Source organism: Dendrobates tinctorius, unplaced genomic scaffold (genome assembly GCF_039654945.1).
Source record: "Dendrobates tinctorius isolate UK_male_01 unplaced genomic scaffold, ASM3965494v1 ptg000046l, whole genome shotgun sequence".
Taxonomy (NCBI): Eukaryota; Metazoa; Chordata; class Amphibia; order Anura; family Dendrobatidae; genus Dendrobates; species Dendrobates tinctorius.
The window spans coordinates 59,814,840-59,834,241 of record NW_027361714.1 but is presented as its reverse complement, the minus strand read 5'-3'; the positions used below and the strand labels follow the sequence as shown (position 1 = coordinate 59,834,241).

General features: G+C 45.4%; 1 protein-coding gene across 1 annotated transcript in view; it reads left to right on the top strand.

Moving 5' to 3' along the window:
- LOC141089486 (uncharacterized) overlaps positions 1-19,402 on the top strand; it is a 129,172-nt gene that overhangs the window by 90,762 nt on the left and 19,008 nt on the right. The window contains exon 7 of the mRNA XM_073575935.1: positions 908-1,077. Within this exon, the coding sequence (XP_073432036.1) occupies positions 908-1,077 (170 nt within the window). The remainder of the gene's footprint in view (positions 1-907; positions 1,078-19,402) is intronic.

The window sequence follows — 19,402 nt, the reverse complement described above, 5'->3', positions numbered from 1 at the left end:
CTGCAAATTGTCTCTTCAGAGAGGAAGAGGACTAGAACTTTAGTGCCACCTATTGTAAGTAGCAATCCTAAAAGTCAGTCGACCCTTTAATGAGCCTTGTCACATGACTTGGGATAAAAGCCAAACCAGAATCTCAATTTGCAGACACTGTTTCGGGGTACTGCCCCTCGTCAGTGCAAAGTGTGAGATCTGGTTTGGCTGTGTGAGAGGCGTCTGATCGATATCGAAGTATCGTTTCTCCTTGCGGAGATTGACTTGCTAAACATGCTGAGATGAGGAGACTTAAAGCCGCAATGCTCTTTTGGGAAATATGCAAATTCTCTTCAGAGAGGAAGAGGACTAGAACTGTGGTGCCACCTATACTCACACTTTGCCCTGACGACAGGCAGTACCTGGAAATAGTGTCTGCAAACTGAGATTCTGGTTTGGCTTTTATCCCAAGTCATGTGACAAGGCTCATTAAAGGGTCGACTGACTTTTAGGATTGCTACTTACAATAGGTGGCACTAAAGCTCTAGTCCTCTTCCTCTCTGAAGAGACAACTTGCATATTTCCCAGAGGAGCACTGCGGCTTTAAGACTATTAATCTGAGAACATTGCTGTCGGCAATGTGGGATGATTACTGCTACCTGAGGCTTGTTCTTTATATAGGTCACTTCTGCTCTATATTGTAGGTAGGCCATATAGATCTGGAGTACTTCACTAATGTACTAAATGTCTCGCTATAGCACAGTCACTGCATTACAGCTGTAGAAGTCATTTTGAGTGTTCAACCACATGGTACAGAAACACTTGATCTTAAAGGCTGCTTCTCCAGGAAAGGCTAGGGGTCTCAAATTTTCAGTGGTGATGTGACAATGAGGACTTCAGATCATGTGCTTATATCATCTAAACTCTGTTCCTCTAGGATGTACACGGCCACTGGAGATGTTTTCTATCTAGAGCAAATCAAAAACATCTTGTCTAGAAAGCAACTTATACACAACTGGCTCTTTCAAGAAGAGAATTTTTGGGTGGTCCATCTTCTCCCACAGAGCCTTCTCCTGCTGTTGGAATATGACACCAAAATATATGAAGGTAACTTGTCAGTCTTTTAAACTTGGCAGGAATTTTAATGAAGGCATTTATTAGCTAAATCCTGTTAGAGTAAGTTCACACTAGGCTTTTTTTCTGCAGCAAAACCTGATCTCTTGGCAGGAAAGAAGCTGCAGAAAGCAGGTTTTGCTTGTTTTTTTTTCTTGCTGCAGTTTTGGAATGCTAGATTTCTCTTGTGCATGTGGACCGCCCGCCAGGGCAGTGGGGTACTCTGTACCGGGCCGGTATCTCAGAGGGAAGTGTCACGGTAGCGGTGATCCGGTCCGTGGCCCTGGGCGTCCATGTAAAAGGGGTTAAGAGTGGCTGGTTAAAGTTTATAAGTGGATGATATGTGACGCCACCTGTGGTGCTCAGCAATGAAGGGGTTAAGCCGAGCTTAAGGTAAAGCTGTAGTCCCAGGGCAGTGTTAATAGGTGTTGAGGAATAGGGTGTAGTGTCTGGCACAGAGATGTAGCTGTGCTGGAGGGTTTGCAGGAAGAATGCAATGACACAACAGGGTGCAGTTTCCGTTACCTTTACTGTGCTTTGTAAGTGCAGTCCAGGGTCCAGATAACAGATGGAACAGAGGCTGGCCAGCTTGGAAGCAACTTGGGAATCTCTCTATGCAGATGGGTTGTGTAGTCTCCTTTCTAGCGCTTTCTGAGGTACTTGCTGTACTGCTACACTGAAGTTCCACTTGCTTGATCTCTTTTAGAACTCCCTCGTATGGCAGACAGCTGTAGCCTCCTTCTCGCTCACACGTTGCTGTTATGCCTCAGAGTCTTATGTGGGAACAGAGCATTTACAGGTTCCTATTCCTCTGGTTTCTGTTGCGGGAACATCAGTAGCCGTACACCCTTGGAGACCGGACTCCAGACCATGCGCTACAGCTAGAAGTGAGCCTGAACTCTGCTCAATCCTCCAGCTCGTCTCCTCACGTCCACACGTTTCCCTCCTCACACAAACTCACTACTTTCCCCTCCCTGGCCCCCAGAGAGCAGCTCCTCCCTCAGTTTTGGTTCGGAGCTCACTCTGCTGGCCTGGAGTGGGAACTGTCCTGTGTTGATTTTAACTGATAGTGACCCTTCATTGCTTCCGAGCATGACATCACTCTCCCTAGGAGGAAGGTAATGCCACTGTGGCGACCATACTCCTGGGGGCACCAAACATGCTGATAGTTTAGTGAAAAAAAAGTCCTATTATACAGAATCAGGTTTTGGCAGAAAAACCTGATACCTGTGTTTTAGCTGTGAATTTTCAGTTTTTTTCACCACCCATGAAAAACAATGAAAAAGGAGTGACATGGTCTATTGTGCAAAAAAAAAATGAAAAACTGATGACAAAAAACAAGCTGTGTGCATGAGATTTCTGTAATCTCATAGACTTAGCTGGTACTGTAAAACACAGCTGAAAAAACGCCTAGTGTGAACTTACCCTTAAGGAGGTAAAAACCTGCATGTGGCATAGTGGTAATACTGCAGCGTTGGTGCTATTCTCTATTTTTGTAGATGGGTGTATAAGAACAAGATGCTGCCCAAAAAGCACACGAATTAGACAGCCTGTGGCTATCACTACCCAATCCAAAAGCACAATTCCCTCTGCAGCCATAGAAAGAGCATTTTGTTGGTACCACAACAAGATTCAAACACTAACAGTTTAGGTTAGTGTCCATCAAGAAGCACTTAAACATTGTTGTAATTATTGAAAGGGAACCTCATGTGAGAAAAAAAATCTAATCTTTTTATAAAATATAATTGGTTTTTAATTTAAGTAAATATGTAAAGCACTGCGGAGTATGTTGGCGCTATATAAAATATTAAAACGTTACAAAGGTTTGGTATTTCCACTTTTAAACACTAGAGGACCGGATCTGCTCCACGTGACCTTGCTCCTCTTCACTTCTGCGTTTTTGTAGAAGGATAAAGTTTAGGATAGCCGTGCCGAGCCATCTTGTTGGTGACTTCCTGTGATCCTGACAAGTAGTGACACTGAGGATTACTGCAGCGCAGATTAGCTGCTGTTATGATAAATAAAATAAACGTCCTGTAGATGTAATAAACGTAAACTCTGTAGTGCCTTTCATGTGGCGCAAAAGAGTGTTAACCAAAAAAATTTGTTTTTTTTTTTTCCATTTAACCTTTAGTTACAACACTCCCCCCTCCCCCCAGTAATGACCACTGTCCCTGTATGAGGTTATAACTCTGGAACGCTTCAATGGATCCCAGTGATTGAGATTATTTTCTTGTGGTGTATAATACTTCATGATGGCAGTAAAATTTATTTGATATGACTTGGATGCATTTGTGAAAAACAGAAATTTAGCAAAAATTTCGCGATTTTCCAACTTTAATTTTCATGCCGTTGAATTACAGATGTTCCACAAAATACTTAATATGTAACATTTCCCACATGTCTACTTTACATTAGCACAATTTTGGAACCAACATTTTTTTTTGTTAGTGAGTTAAAGGAAACCTGTCAGCACTTTTCTGTCCTACCTGCTAAAAATATAATTTTATTCAGTGTTGCTATGCATTCCCTAAATGTGTAACCCCCTGACTCGCCATTTATTACCCATAGGAACCTTTTATATTTCTCCCGCGTTGTATGCTAATAGAATCTGTCCAGTGGGAGTGCCTCTGGTTCAGTCACTCCACCCCTCTCCTCAGCTGCTGCACGCAGTCCTTGGCATGGATGACGCAGATCGCTGTCAGATATTGTGCCTGCGCAGTCAAATAGTTTCTTGCGTGTGCGAAGTATGCTTTGCCCAAGTGCAGGCAAAGCTGAAAAACAGAAGTGCTAATGTGTGAGAAACCATTTGACTGCACAGGCTCGATACCTCACAGCGATCCTAGTCATCCACGGCAGCAGCCAAGGAGGGGGTGGAGTGACCGAACCGGAGCCACGCCCATCGGACAGGACATACTCTTGGCATACATCACGGGAGAAATATAAAAGGTTTTTATGGGTGATGCATGGGGGGTTACATAAGTATTTAGGGAATGCATAGCTGACATTGAATAAAATATTTTTAGCTGGTAGGACAAAAGTGGTGACGGGTTCCCTTTTAAAAGATGACCACCGTTTTCTCATTTTTACACCATGTATTTTTAGGGACCCCATGGCCTTTGAAGTCACTGAGGGGTCTATACGATAGAAACCCAAAGGTGACACCATTCTAAACTCCACCCCTCAAGGGGCTCAAAACCACATTCAATAAGTTTATTAACCCTTCAGGTGCTTCACAGGAATTTTTGGAATGGGGGGAGGGGAATGAACATTTAACTTTTTTCACAAACAACTTACCCTTGACAAACAAAAAATTTGGATCTGAAGTAACAGGAAAAATGGACCCCAAAATGTGTTGTGTAAATTTTCTCCTGAGCATTCCAATACTCCATATGAGGGAGAAAACCACTGTTTGGACACACGGCAGGGCTCGGCAGAGAGCGCCATTTAACTTATTAAATGCAAAATTTGCTAGAACAATTGGCGGACGCCATGTCTCGTTTGGAGAGCCTGAAAATCCCCCAGAAGTGACACCATTTAGAAACTAGACCCATCAGGGAACTGATCTAGATGTGTGGTGAGCACACTGAACCTTCAGGTGTTTCATAAAACCTTATAACGTCAAGCCGTAAAAGTCAAAAAGCAAATTTTCTCCATGTTTTTAGCACAAAATATTGCATTTTCATAAGGATAACAGGAGAAATTGCACAATGCAATTTCTCCTGAGAACAACTATACCCAATATGAGGAAGAAAACCACTGTTTGTGAGCACGGCAGGGTTCGGAAGGGAAGGAGCGTCATTTGACTTTTTACATTTAGAAAAAAAAAAAAAATTTTCCTGGAATCATTAGCGGACGTCAGGTCCCATTTGGAGAACCCCTGATGTACCGAAATAGTGGAAAACTGCCACAAGTGACTCCATTTTGGGAACTAGACCCCTCAAGGAATGTATTAGATGCATGGTGAGCACCTTGAACCCCCAGGTGCTTCACAGAAGTTAATAACGTTGAGCTGTGCAAATAAAATCATCTTCCACAAAGTTTATTTTGGCCCCAAATTTTGCATTTTCATAAGGGTAACGAGAAATCGCACCATACGGTTTGTTGTGCAATTTCTCCCGAGTATGCCGATACCCTGTATGTGGGGGAGTACTACTTTTGAGACACAGTGCAAAGCTAAGAAGGGAAGAGGTGCCATATTGGAGTTCATATTTTCCTCTTCGCCACGACAGCACCCACTGAGAGAGGGGATCCGCCCCTAGGAACAGGAAACCTACAGAGAGATAAATGGGGCGGTCCCTCTCACACGTTCAGTTTGGTTTCCTGTTCCTAGCAGGAACCCGCAGAAGAGGATGCCTGGTCTGGTAGTCGCCCGCGTGCATGATATGAGCAGCGGGGGCCCCAGGACTGGAAGCAGTGTCGGGCGGAGAAGGCCCCCCCTGGCTGGTAATGCAGGTGAGGCCGTGGTGAGGAGTGCCGAGGCTCACTATTATGGGGCAGGGTCCCCCCCATCCCCTCAGAAGGGTACAGGAGTGCGGCACCAGGGATGGTAACCCCCCCCCGATACGGCGAGGCCGGGTTAACCAGGAAATCCTGAGCTCGCAGAATGTGAAGGTGCCAGCAGCGCTAAAAAGGAGAGCAGAATACCTTGTTATAGGATATGTTGGGCGGTCTAAGGGGCAGCAATCGAGCGGCAAGTCGGGCAGGTAGCTGGCGCTCCCAGGCTGAGGCAACCCGGAAGTTCAGCAACAGCTTCCCGGGTCAGAGGAGGCAAGTAAGAGCGGTATCGCAGGAGCCGCGCATGCGCAATGGGGGGGGGAGGAAAGAAAAAAAAAATGGCCGAAGAGAAAGAGGCGCAACTGGAAAGCTGCATAAGACACCGGTAATACTACAGCGGTGTGCAGCTATGTCGTCCACAAACGACCCGGTTTCACTCCAGTTGAGCCAGTCAGGCGAGTCCCCACAGGGCAGCAGAAAGAGTGGTACAAGGAGCAGCAGTACCAGGAGAAGTGGCAGCTCCAGAAGAGAGTTCAGCGGGCATTCCAGGCAAAATGAGCCCACGGGGAAAAAAAGCGGAAGGAGAAAAAGCTGTCTCACGCCTCGCCTCAGCCTGAGTCGCGAACCCTGCAGCCGGTAATTTGCTGACTAGATTCACGGGTGAGTGTTTTTAGTCAGACTTATAGCTGATGACGTTTCTCTGATCCACACCTTTTAGGCAAAGAACGGAGAAGGCGAAAAATAGTGTGCCTTATGTTCTCAGCCCCTCCCAGATGGCCACCCCAAGAGATTATGCCAGGCTTGTATTGAAAAGACTTTACAGGAGGAATCCTCAGGGAAGAAAGAGGATATCTGAGCAATAATTAGAGAGGAGCTACGGGCCTTGGGCAGCTCCAGTAGTCTGGGGGGTCACTCCTCTGTCAGAGGAATAGTTTCACCGAGAGGAGTAGCTTCAATGGTGTCGGGATCGCCGTCAGAAACTGGGGAACTAGACTCGAATAGATCCCAGGAATACTTTTCCTCAGATGAGGAGGAACAGACTTGTTTCCCTACGGACAGTGTAAATAACTTGGTTAAGTCTGTCCGAAATACCATGGGGCTACCCGAGACTAAGGACCCCAAAACTCCGCAAGACATGATGTTCGCAGGCATTTCCTGGAGAAAGATCTGGGCTTTCCCAGTAGTCCCAGCTATAAAGGAGCTGGTGAGGAGGGAGTGAGAGAAACCGGGTCCGAGAACCTTCCTCCCCTTAACTTCAAAACGCAAATATCCATTTGACGACGGAGTTAACATCTTGGTCGAGAGCCCCCAAAGTAGATGCGGCAGTGGCCTCTACCTTTCGTAGATCCTCCCTGCCAGTGGAAGATTCAGGGACGTTGGCTGACTCATTAGATCGTAAGACAGATACCTTTCTTAAACGATCCTGGGAGGTGTGCACGGCAGCTTTTAAGCCAGCAATAGCAGCCATGTGCACAGCAAGGTCAATGTTGGTATGGCTGGATGACCTAGAGGGAAAAATTAAAAGCGGAGTATCTAGAAACAAGCTCCTTTCCTCCCTGATTAAAGGAGCAGCTGCTTTCCTGTCTGACTCCTCAGCGGACTCTCTCTGATTATCTGCTAGAGCAGCAGGGCTAACCAATTCAGGCCGGTGGGCCTTATGGTTGAAAGGATGTAGAGGAGATACACCAAGACTAAACTTTGTGCTATACCCTGCCTGGGTAAGTACCTATCTGGCACGGGGCTGAGCGAGATGCTAACGAAAGCGGGTGAGAGGAAGAAAGGTTTCCCTAACCTGTATATTCCCTTTAACAGTAGAGCCTTCAGGAAGCCTTCGTTTGGGAAAAAGGATTTCAAACCTCAGGACCGATGGGGCATTAAGGATCCAAACACAGGGGCAGCCTATTTGGAAAACGCCCCTTCAGAGGGGACAGATTCCGCTAGCATCAGTACACCGGTAGGTGGCAGGCTACTAAAATTCAGCCACCAATGGGGAAAAATTACATCCAACCCCTGGGCCATTAATATCATTTCATCAGGCCTAAAAAAACTAGAATTTGTTCGGCACCCACCGAACTCCTTACTATTGACTTCTATGAAGTCCCAAACACAGCAGGAAGCACTGGAGATTGCAGCACTATTAACTAAGCGTATTCTGATAGAGGTCCCGGGGGACGAAAAAGGAAAGGGCTTTTATTCTCCCCTATTTTTAGTCCCTAAACCAGATGGCTCTTTTAGGACTATAATAAAATTAAAAAAGTGTAATACATTCTTGAGGCTGAGGCCGTTTAAGATGGAGTCAATACGTTCAGCAATAAAACTCTTGTTCCCCAGGTGCTATATGGCTGTCTTGGACCTAAAGGATGCCTATTACCATCTCCCCATACACCAAGGGCACCAGAAGTTCCTGCGGGTAGCAGTCTGGTTCAAAGGTCGGATTCCACATTTCCAATTTACGGCAATTGTGTTCGGACTATCTATGGCTCCTCGAGTGTTTACCAAACTGATGCTAGAGGTGATGTCATATATAAGGCTGAATGACACCATAATGGTCCCCTTACTTGGACGACCTGCTCATAGTAGGAAATTGTTTCCCAGTGTGAAAAAAGAATAGCTGATATTGTCTCATCCCTACAGACATTAGGCTGGCTAATCAACTGGGAAAAGTCCAGGCTGAAACCGGTAACCTGTCAGATGTTCCTAGGCCTTCAAGTAGACTCTGGAAGTCAGAAATGCTTTCTACCAGATGCTAAGGAGCAGGCCATAGTTAGTAAAATACGGAGAATTACTGAAAAACCCATGATATCATTGAGACAGGGTATGTCCTTGCTAGGGTCCCTAATATCATGCATTCCGGCAGTGCAATGGGCCCAATTCCACTCCAGAAAATTGCAGTGGGCTATTTTACAGGAGACAGACAGACTGCGGGGACGGTTGGAAGGGAAGATGTCCCTATCGCCCGAAGTTAACTCCCTAGGTTGGTGGCTGGATCCTACCAATTTGTCAAAAGGAGATCAATGGTGGGTTACTCCTTCTACGGTACTCACCACGGACGCTAACCCCTTAGGGTGGGGGGCCCACCTGGAGGAGGAGATGGTGCAGGGCCAGTGGCTGGAGTATGAAGCAGAAAGCTCCTCTAATATAAAAGAACTAACAGCAATTTATTATGCTATATCTCCCACAGCTAAAAGGAACCCACGTAAGGATCCAATCAGACAATCCACCGCAGTGGCGTACATAAACCGGTAAGGGGGAATGCGATCAGGACCGTTGATGTCTATTGCAGAAAAAATCTTAGATGGCCGAAGCGCATCTCCACTCCTTATCCGCACTCCACATAAGAGGAGTAGACAATTCTCGGGCAGACTACCTCAGCCGCCAAACCTTGTATCAGGGCGAATGGGTCCTCAGCCGGCACATCTTCAAGATGATAGCGGCGAGATGGGGCAAACTGGAAATAGACCTGTTCGCGACCAGAGCCAACAGGTGCGTAGAAAGGTTCGCTTCTCTCTACAGAGCAGACAACCCAGACGTGTTAGATGTCCTCCAAGCACCCTGGACGTTCCGACAAGCCTATGCCTTCCCTCCAATGGTTCTGTTACCAACAGTGGTCAGGAAGATAAGACAGGAGAAGGCGAGGGTCATCTTGATAGCCCCGTTTTGGCCCAAGAGGCCGTGGTTCTCATGGCTGAGAGCCATGTCAATAACCGACCCATGGATTCTGCCACTACACCAGGACCTTCTCTCGCAGGGACCCTGTTACCATCCACAGGTCAAAGCCCTGCTCCTAGCGGCCTGGAATTTGAAAGGGAACTATTGAAGCAGAGAGGCTTCTCAAAAAACCTGATTAATACCCTTCTACAAAGTAGGAAGGAATCCACAACAAGAATCTACGCTAATGTGTGGAGGAAATTCCTGGCCTTTCACCCAGTAAGATTGTCCGGTGAAGTACCCATTACGGCCATTCTAGAATTCCTTCAGAAGGGCCGAGAATTGAGGCTCTCAGTAAATACTCTAAAGGTCCATGTATAGGCCGTAGGAGCCTTGTTTAACCACAACGTGGCAGGTAATAAGTGGGTGACTTGTTTTTTTTCAGCTTGTCAGCAGTCAGAGCCAGTTCATATTCCTCAGCTACCTGCATGGAACCTTAGCCTTGTTTTGGATGCCTTCACTCCCGTTTGAACCCATAAATTCAGCATCAATGAGATGCCTTTCATTAAACTGCTACGCTAGTAGCCTTAGTATTGGCTAGAAGAGTAAGTGATCTTCACGCCCTGTCAGTAGATCCCCCGTTCCTGTCAGTAACACGGGACAGACTAGTATTGAAAACGGACCCGTTCTACCTTCCCAAACGGGCTACTAAGTTTCATAGGTCTCAGGAGATCTGCGTTCCTTCCTTGTATGAGAACCCAACAACACAGGAGGAGGTTAAATATCACACCTTAGACGTAAAAAGAGCTGTGCTAGCCTACTTAGATAGGACCAGTCCCTGGAGGCAGAGTAGGTCTCTTTGTCTCCTTCCAGGGTAACAAGAAAGGGGCTAGAATTACGACAGGCACGTTGTCCAGGTGGATCAGAGATGCGATCACAATGGCATATTCGGAAAAAGGAGAGGACCCTCCACAGGGTATTAAGGCGCACTCTACTAGAGCCATATCATCCTCCTGGGCCAAGAGGGCGAACGTCCCAATTGAACAAATATGTAAGGCTGCAACCTGGTCTTCTCCATCTAACTTCTATAGTCACTATAGACTAGATTTATCCTCTACCGAGGATTTGTCTTTTGGTAGATCAGTCCTTAACATGGTGTGCCCTCCCAGGTGATTATCTCTGAAAATCTCTCAGTGGGTGCTGTCGTGGCAAAGAGGAAAAACCGGATTACTTACCGGTAATACTCTTTTGTAGAGTCCACGACAGCACCCGCTCACTTCCCGCCCATAAAATTTTCACAAGTGGTTCTCCTTGGTGGTGGAGATTAGAATTAGGACTTAAGATGTGGATAACTATAGCAAGCATAAGAAGGATAGATGAATTGTCTAAACAAATTGACTAAAACATGTATGGCGGTTCCTCCGTTGTTCTCTAATACAAACTGAGGGAGTGAGGGGGGACCGCCCCATTTATCTCTCTGTAGGTTTCTTGTTCCTAGGGGCGGATCCCCTCTCTGTGGGTGCTGTCGTGGACTCTACAAAAGAGTATTACCAGTAAGTAATCCGGTTTTTGCTGGAATGGTTTGAGGGTGCCAGAATAGAAACCCCCTAAATGTGACCTTATTTTACATACTACACTCCCCAATGAATTCATCTAGTGGTGCAGTGATCATATTGACATCACGCGCCTCACAAAGTTTTATACCACTGAGCAGTGAAAGAATAAATTACATTTTTACCACTAAAATGTTTTAGCCCTGAGTTATAAATTTTTCTAAGGGCTATTAGGAATTTTTTATTTTTTTACAACAAACTGAGGTCCATTTTTTCCTGAGTGCGCCAATACCCTACATGTAATCTGGGAAATATTTTTCAGGCACAGTGCAAAGCTCAGAAGGCAAGGAGTGTCAGATTTTACATCTATGGTTTGCAGGTGCCATGACCCACTGGGAGAGCCCATGAGATGCCAGAACAGCAGAACTGCCTAGAAGTAACCCCATTTTACAAACTATACTTCTCAATGAATTTATCTAGGGGTGTCACAATTTTATACCATTGGGCAGTGAAGAAAAAAACTACTTTTACCACCAAAATTTTGTTGTGGCCCCAGATAATTTTCACACAAGTGGGTAAAAATGACACCAAAATTTGTCCCACAATTTCTAATGAATGTGGCAATTCCCTATATGTGGCTGTACAGTACTACTTGGCCATACTGAAAGACTCGGGAGGAATGGAGCCCCATTTGCCTCCTGGAGCGTGGATTTTCCTACAACAGTTTGCAGACTCCATATACAGAGCTCCAAATTGCTAGAAGAGAAGTGATCCAATTTGGGAAACTATACCCCTTGGTGGAATTTATCTACAGGTGTAGTAACCATTTTGACTCCCATGAGTATTTTCCAGAAACAAGCAGCAATGAATGTTGCCGAGTGAAAATTGCAAACTGCCGTTTTAGTGACCAGTACATTATGTACCAGCTTATGCTACTGGAGGCATGCACCTGTAAGTTAGGCGGGCTCTCATTGCTTCAGAAATGCCAAAAGTGGAGGCAATATGTGGTTTAGGTACACTGTGGGGCTCAGAAGGGAGGGGGGCATTTGGATTTGGGAGCACAATTTACTGAGTTTCTTTTGGCGGGCGAGGAGCTGTTTTGCTTTTCCAGAACCTTTTGTGCTACCAGTAATGTGGAAGCTCCCTATATTTCTGTTAACAGATGATGGACATGTGTGAGGACTTGCTTTTTTTGTGGATTGAGTGGAAGAACATATTGCATAATGTTGGGGATCACATTTGCTCTATGCTGAGCACTTACTTTGGGGTTTCCATCTAAATCTGAGTGACATGATTCAGATGAAACCCCTGAGGGATCCATTCACTATGAGGCAGCAGAATTACTCTGGACTCCGTCTGGCCTCTGTTCAGCTGTGCCGTTTTCAGAAGTGCACAAAACTCTGGTCAACAGCACTTTTATGCAATCGTAAAAAGATGGACGCCGCCGGATCACAGGTCAGTCGGCATCCACAGTGCCGCAATCTGCCTCATTATAGGGAATCTTCTGCGGGGGGTGCAGTCTTATTCACTTATATTAGAGAACTAGCTGAAGAGTCTGGCGTTGCCTGGGCATAGTAACCAACTGTCGTTAGTTATAACAAATTATAATTATATTGCATATAAAAACCGTGCATCTAATCCTATCCTGTGTGATACTGACTGCTGAGCTGTGTATCTAATCCTATCCTGTGTGATGCTGCCTGCTGAGCCATGTGTCTAATCCTCTCCTGTGTGATACTGACTGCTGAGCCGTGTATCTAATCCTATCCTGTGATACTGGGCTCCCCCTGCAGTCTGTGTCAGAGGGTGGTCTGTGTTGGCACGGTAATAAATTGTTATTTCCAGCTTTACAGAAGGATGATAACACCATAGAAATAAGAATAATAGGCCTCAGTTACCACAACTGTCTACAAAGAAAACTGTTGCTGATTGCAACCAATCACAGCTCATTTTTCATCTTTTAAATAGCTCTGGGACAGCATGGTGAGTTTTGAGTGGCGATTTTTGTGTTTCGACGTGTGGCGAGGTTGGTGTATGTGTGGTGAAATGTGTGCTGAGGGTTGTTTGTGTTGAAGCACATGGTAGTGTGTGGCACATTTTGTGTTCATATCCCCGTGTGTGGTGAGTATCCCATGTCAGGGCCCCACCTTAGCAACTGTACGGTATATACTGTTTGGCGCCATTGCTCTCATTCTTTAAGTCCCCCTTGTTCACATCTGGCAGCTGTCAATTTGCCTCCAACACTTTTCCTTTCACTTTTTCCCCATTATGTAGATAGGGGCAAAATTGTTTGGTGAAATGGAACACGCGGAGTTAAAATTTTGCCTCACAACATAGCCTATGACGCTCTCGGGGTCCTGACGTGTCTGTGCCAAATTTTGTGGCTGTAGCTGTGACGGTGCGGATGCCAATCCCGGACACACACACCCCCACATTGAGCTTTATATATTAGATTACAAGGAAACCCTGGTATAAGTGCTCAGTGCAGAATAAATGTGCAATCTTTGAGAAGCAGAATGAAAAAAATCAACATGTGAATTTTTTACCTTTTTTTACGTGTGGTTAAGTGATTAGGTGACTTTTTTCTTCAGGTCTGAGCGATTTATAGCGATACCAGATTTATATAGGGTTTTGTTTGTCAGCTGTCACACACGAAGATGCTTTTTATTGCAAAAAAGTTTTTGCATCCCCTTGTTTTGAGCTGTGATTTTTTTTTTTTTTTTTTTTCCATATTTTGGCCCAGTGTCATGTGAGTTTTTTTTGCAGGACGAGTTGATGTTTTTATTGGTACCATTTTTGGGCACATGACTTTATCGCTTTCTATTCTGATTTTTGGAGGCAGAATTAACAAAAGCCAGAAATTCAGGAATTTCTTTTGGGGGTGTTATGCTGTTCCGTGTGTTAAAATTGTTACGCAAGTTTTATTCTTTGGGTTAGTACGATTACAGCATCGTTTATATGGTTTTATTTTTTGGGGGTTTTGGCGCTTTTACACCATAAAAACTTTTGTAGAAGAAAATAATTTTTGCATCGTTTTATTCTGAGAGCTATTACATTTTTTTTCCCACTGATTGAGCTGTGTTCTGCCTTTCTCCACGTATGATGCTGTGTGGATTCCACTTCCCAGTAAACAGACTGTATGGATTCCTAAGTCTATTTATTGAGATGAACGGTGAACAATAATGGTTGATATTGTGATGGACGATATAGTAGATAACTGGTAAACTTCAAAAGAATAAACAGTGTATCAGTACTGGCAGATAACAGACAACAGCATGATACAGGGTGCAATTACATCCATAACTAACATTAGAGGCTGCACAGTATATCTAAACTCTAACCAATACAATATTAAATTTACGCATGAACATAATATGGAACATATATCTTTTTTGGATTTAGATTTATTTGGTGTTGAGGGGGAAATAATCTCTACGAAAACACACCATAAACCCTATAGTGGGAATACCATCTTACATGCGACTAGCAGTCACAATAAACATACCCTTAAAGCAATACCAGTAGGAGAACTCACAAGGGTTAAACGTAATTGTAGTGAAGAGAGTAATCTAGATAGTGAACTGGAACATGTAAAGAAAAAATTAAAAAAAATCGCATGTATCCGGATTGGTCTTTAAATCGAGCACAACAAATAGTAAAAAATAAAAAACGTAATAAAATGATTTTTTCTGGTGGCAACGCAAATGAGACCGTTATTGGAAAGAAACCGTATATTTGTTTTCAGTTTAGTCGCCAATTTCCACAAATCAAGGGAATCATTAATAGATATTTGCCCATTTTATATGAAGATAGTAAATTGGCAGATATATTAAAGCCAGGTATTAATATAGTATCGAGAAGAGCTCCTACATTGGGAGACACATTATCACCTAATCTATTTTCTCTCAACAATAAAACTAATAAAACCTGGTTAACCTGCAATGGTTTCTTCAGATGTGGAGCTACAAAATGCAAAACATGTAGATATGCAAATGTCACAAAAAAATTTTCTGATGCGGCAAATAAAGTGCAATATACCATAAAACAATATATCAATTGTAATTCAACTAATGTAATATATAAGATTGCACCATTTGCAAATTATCATATATAGGGTGCACATCTAGAAAAATGAAGATGCGCATTAGGGAACATCTACATGATATTGAGAATACGAATAACATGAATCGTAATATATCAGCTGTGTCGCAGCATTTCATTAGGCACCATGCTAGAGATACCTTGAGTTTTAAATTGCAAGGAATAGAACAGGTTAAAATTCCTTTCCGCGGCGGAGATTCAAAGCGACGCCTGTTAACAAGAGAGGCTTTTTGGATTTATCACCTAAATGTCCGATCCCCGAATGGTTTAAATAAACGAAATGATCTAATGCTTCATTATTGTTGAAAAGATAAATATCTCTTTTGCAACATGTGTTTTAATTTATTTTGTACATTGCTATGTAATTTTAATGAGTTAATTGTCATGTGACTGTATTTGTGCATGTCATTGGATCAAATGTAGTATATATGCAGCTGAGATCAGTGTATCTCTATGGCTCTGACAAAGATCTTACAGATCGAAACGCGTTGCCGTGTCCGTGTGTATGGCATATACTATGAAGATGACATATTTTTAATGTTGAAATAAAGAAGAAATTTTTTACACGCAGCTGGAACTAATTGCTTTTTCCTAACATTACAACGCAGCTATGGCAAAGTACATGCTGCAACACTATCCTGCTCTGTACAGAAATGTAACCTATCTGTAAGCCGTATAAAAGCATTAACTAAACTAAGATACAGAATACAAAGAGGCTGTTTAACACATAAATGCATTAGTCTCACTGGATTCCGCTTTTCAGGAGAGATTGAAGTGAATAGAAAGCCAGGACACTAGTGTATCACTAATAAAGGCCCGGGGAAAATATGTACATATCTCTTCCTGCCTGGGAAAACTAAGGGGGCGGTTCTATGCATAAGACTATTCCTTAAAGGAGACATTCTCCCTCACCCATGACAGCACCACGGAGAGAGGGGGTCCGCCCATCAAGGACAGGAACCTACAGACAAAAGAGCGGCACCTCTCCTCCGCCCCCAGTTGGGTTCCTGTCCTTGACGGGTGAACCACGGCAGCAAGAGCGCAGCGCTTACCGGGAGGTGAAGATCCGGGACCGCCCCGTCCGCGGTCAGACAGCGGGAAGGCCCCTGTCGCGGCGGGGTCGGTTGCCGAAGCCGCCACCGCTGCAGCTGAGTTGCTGTCCAGGGTGAGCGGGCGGGGAGGACCGGGCCGCCGCTCCGGGAGGAGTAGGGGCCGAGGGACGCCGGATAGGGGCAGCGCTGGGTACACAGGTGTACCAAGATGGCGCTGCCCCGGAAGTAGAATGAGGAACTTCCGGGTCCCCGCGGTCGGCACATGCGCAGTACGCACTCCCCGGGGGAAGAGCGGTGCAGGCCGGGAAGACAGGTGACGCCAGGGCGGCTTATTCAAATTGGGAACGCTAAAGCAGCCTCAGAGCTGGAAGCGTTCAGGCGCGATGGATAGCGACCAGCATGAGGAGCTACAGCAGCCTAAGCAGCAGCAGCAGCAGCAACAAAGGCAGCATCACCAGCGCCGCCAAAAGGATAAAGACGGACGGGGGAGCAGGTCCAGCAGCCACTCCACGCAGCAGTCTACTGCAAGGAGCAAGTCACCTGCCGTGGATCGCCCAGTGAGGGATTTGGATCCACTTCCAGAACTGGTACCTGCAACCGCGCATGAGGGGTAAGTGGATCTTCGTGAATGTTCCCCATTGTAATAGACTTCTTTCCCTTATCAGGGAAAGAAGAAAGAAAAGACCAAGAACAGGGAATGCCCCACCTGTGGGAAACCATTACCAACGCCCTGGGAGAAAAAATTGTGTGACTCCTGTATACAGGAGGTCCTCGGCGGTGAAACCCCGGATCATGCCGCAGACCTAAGGGCGGTAATCCGCGCAGAAATTCAGAGTGCCCTTTCATCCAGAAAACGGGAAAGGAAGGGAAGGAAGGGGGACGTGGTGATAGAGTCCCAATCAGACAGCTTATCGTCAGGGGAAGTCACCTCCCATACTGTAAATACCGACTCGTCATCCTCCGATGAGGAGACGGAAGGTCGTCATTGTTTCCCCCTGGACGAAGTGGATGCCTTAGTAAAGGCGGTAAGATCCACTATGGGGGTGGAAGAACCCCGGACTGATAGATCAGTCCAGGACATTATGTTCGGGGGACTGAGTCAAAAAAAACGGAAGGTATTTCCGTTAAATAAGAACGTCCAAGGCCTCATAGATAAAGAATGGGAAAAACCGGATAGGAAAAGCTCCACAGTTCCTTCCATCAAAAGGAAGTACCCATTTGAGGAGGAAGCATCCACATCATGGGATAAGGCCCCCAAACTAGATGTGGCGATAGCCAAAGCTTCAAGAAAGTTTGCACTCCCCTTTGAAGATATGGGTACCCTGAAAGACCCGTTAGATAAAAAAGCGGATACCCTACTTAAGGGCACCTGGGAATCAGCAGGGGGAAACATCAGGCCGGCGGTAGCGGCAACCTGTACCTCCAGAGCTCTTATGGTATGGATAAACCAATTGGAGAGACAGATAAGGGAAGGGGTTCCCAGAGATAAAATCCTGGAATCCATGCCAATGATAAGAGGGGCGGCAGCCTACCTGGCCGACTCTTCGGCTGATTCGATAAGATTGTCATCTAAAACAGCAGCCTTGTCGAATGCAGCTAGACGAGCTTTATGGTTAAAATGTTGGCCTGGGGATCTCCAGACAAAAATAAAATTATGCGCCATTCCCTGTGAAGGAAAATTCCTCTTCGGGGAAACCTTGGATGACATCCTCGAAAAGGCAGGCGACAAAAAGAAAGGCTTCCCAAACCTAGGACCTGTGACCGCCACAGGCTTTAAACGGTCCTTTCGGAACAAAAAGTTCTTCCAGAGGAGACCCCCGAGAGACCAAAAATGGGAAGACAGAAGAAGGGACAGGGGGTTCATCTTCGGTAACTCGTCCCGGGATAAAAAACCCGCCAAGTGACTGTGGGCCCAGGGTGGGAGGGAGACTAAGGTTTTTCCTCCCAGCCTGGGAGAAAATATCCAACAATCCCTGGCTGATAAATCTTGTAAGATTGGGATTAAGGATAAACTTTTATTCTCTCCCGCCGCAAAAATACATAATTACCCCGATAAGGTCGTCAAAAAACGAACAGGACGCCCTCAAAGGAGGTTCTGAGTATGTTGGACAAAAAAGTCCTACAGGAGGTTCCCCCACAGGAGAGAGGCAGGGGGTTCTACTCGCCTCTCTTCCTGGTAACCAAACCAGACGGCACCTTCCGCACCATCATAAATTTAAAAAGGCTGAATTGCTATATCAAGAACGAAAAATTCAAGATGGAATCGATCAAATCGACCATCAAAATTCTCTTTCCGCAATGCTTTATGGTGGTCCTAGACCTCAGCGATGCCTACTACCATGTCCCCATTCACAAAGAATCCAGGCAATACCTCAGGCTAGCAGTCTCGATAGCAGGAGAAATAAGAGAATTCCAATACAAGGCCCTGCCATTTGGGATCTCAGTGGCTCCACGGGTCTTTACGAAATTGGTGGCAGAGATGATGGCTCACATAAGAGAACAGGATGTTCTGATAGTGCCTTATTTGGACGACTTTTTAATAGCGAGCAACTCAGGCCAGAAATGCACAGAACAGAGGGACCGAGTGATGAGCACTCTAAAAAACCTCGGGTGGCTTCTGAACCTGAAAAAGTCAAGGCTGGAACCAAAGAGAGTCCAGGAGTTCCTAGGCCTGACACTGGATTCAAACATCCAAGTGTGTTACTTGCCAGATCACAAAAGGGACAGAATTATTCATATAGTACAAAAAGCGAGGCAAAACCCCTCTATGACACTAAGACGAGCAATGTCCCTGTTAGGGTCCCTCTCTGCATGCTTGCCGGCGGTCCAGTGGGCACAAATACATATGAGGGATCTGCAATGGGATATCCTGACCAACCAGCGGACCTTAGGAGACCACTTGGAACATCATATTACGCTAGGTTCAAAAACTATTCTTTCCCTAGCCTGGTGGGAGGACAAAAACAACTTGTCCAAAGGGATCCCCTGGGAGGCCAAAATCACACATGTAATTACCACCGACGCCAGTCCTGTGGGTTGGGGAGCACACATGGGCATCAGCGTGGCTCAAGGGGGATGGAGAAGTCAAGAACTAAAAGCCTCCTCGAATCAAAAAGAACTGCTAGCAGTAAATTATGCCTTGAGTCACTTTTTGCCAGCATTAAAAGGCCATCATGTCCGGATATTCTCGGACAACCGAGTAACAGTGGCCTATATAAACCACCAGGGGGGAACCAGGTCCAGAACGCTAATGGAGGCATCCTTCGAGATATTCGGGTTGGCAGAGAAAAACTTACTGTCCCTATCGGCGCTACATATACGGGGAGTAGAGAACCAAACGGCAGACTTTCTGAGCCGTACCCAACTACATCAGGGGGAGTGGGCTCTAAATCAGTCCGTTTTTCAGAAGATTGTGGAAATGTGGGGAACCCCAGACATAGACTTATTTGCAGACCACAAAAACAAAAA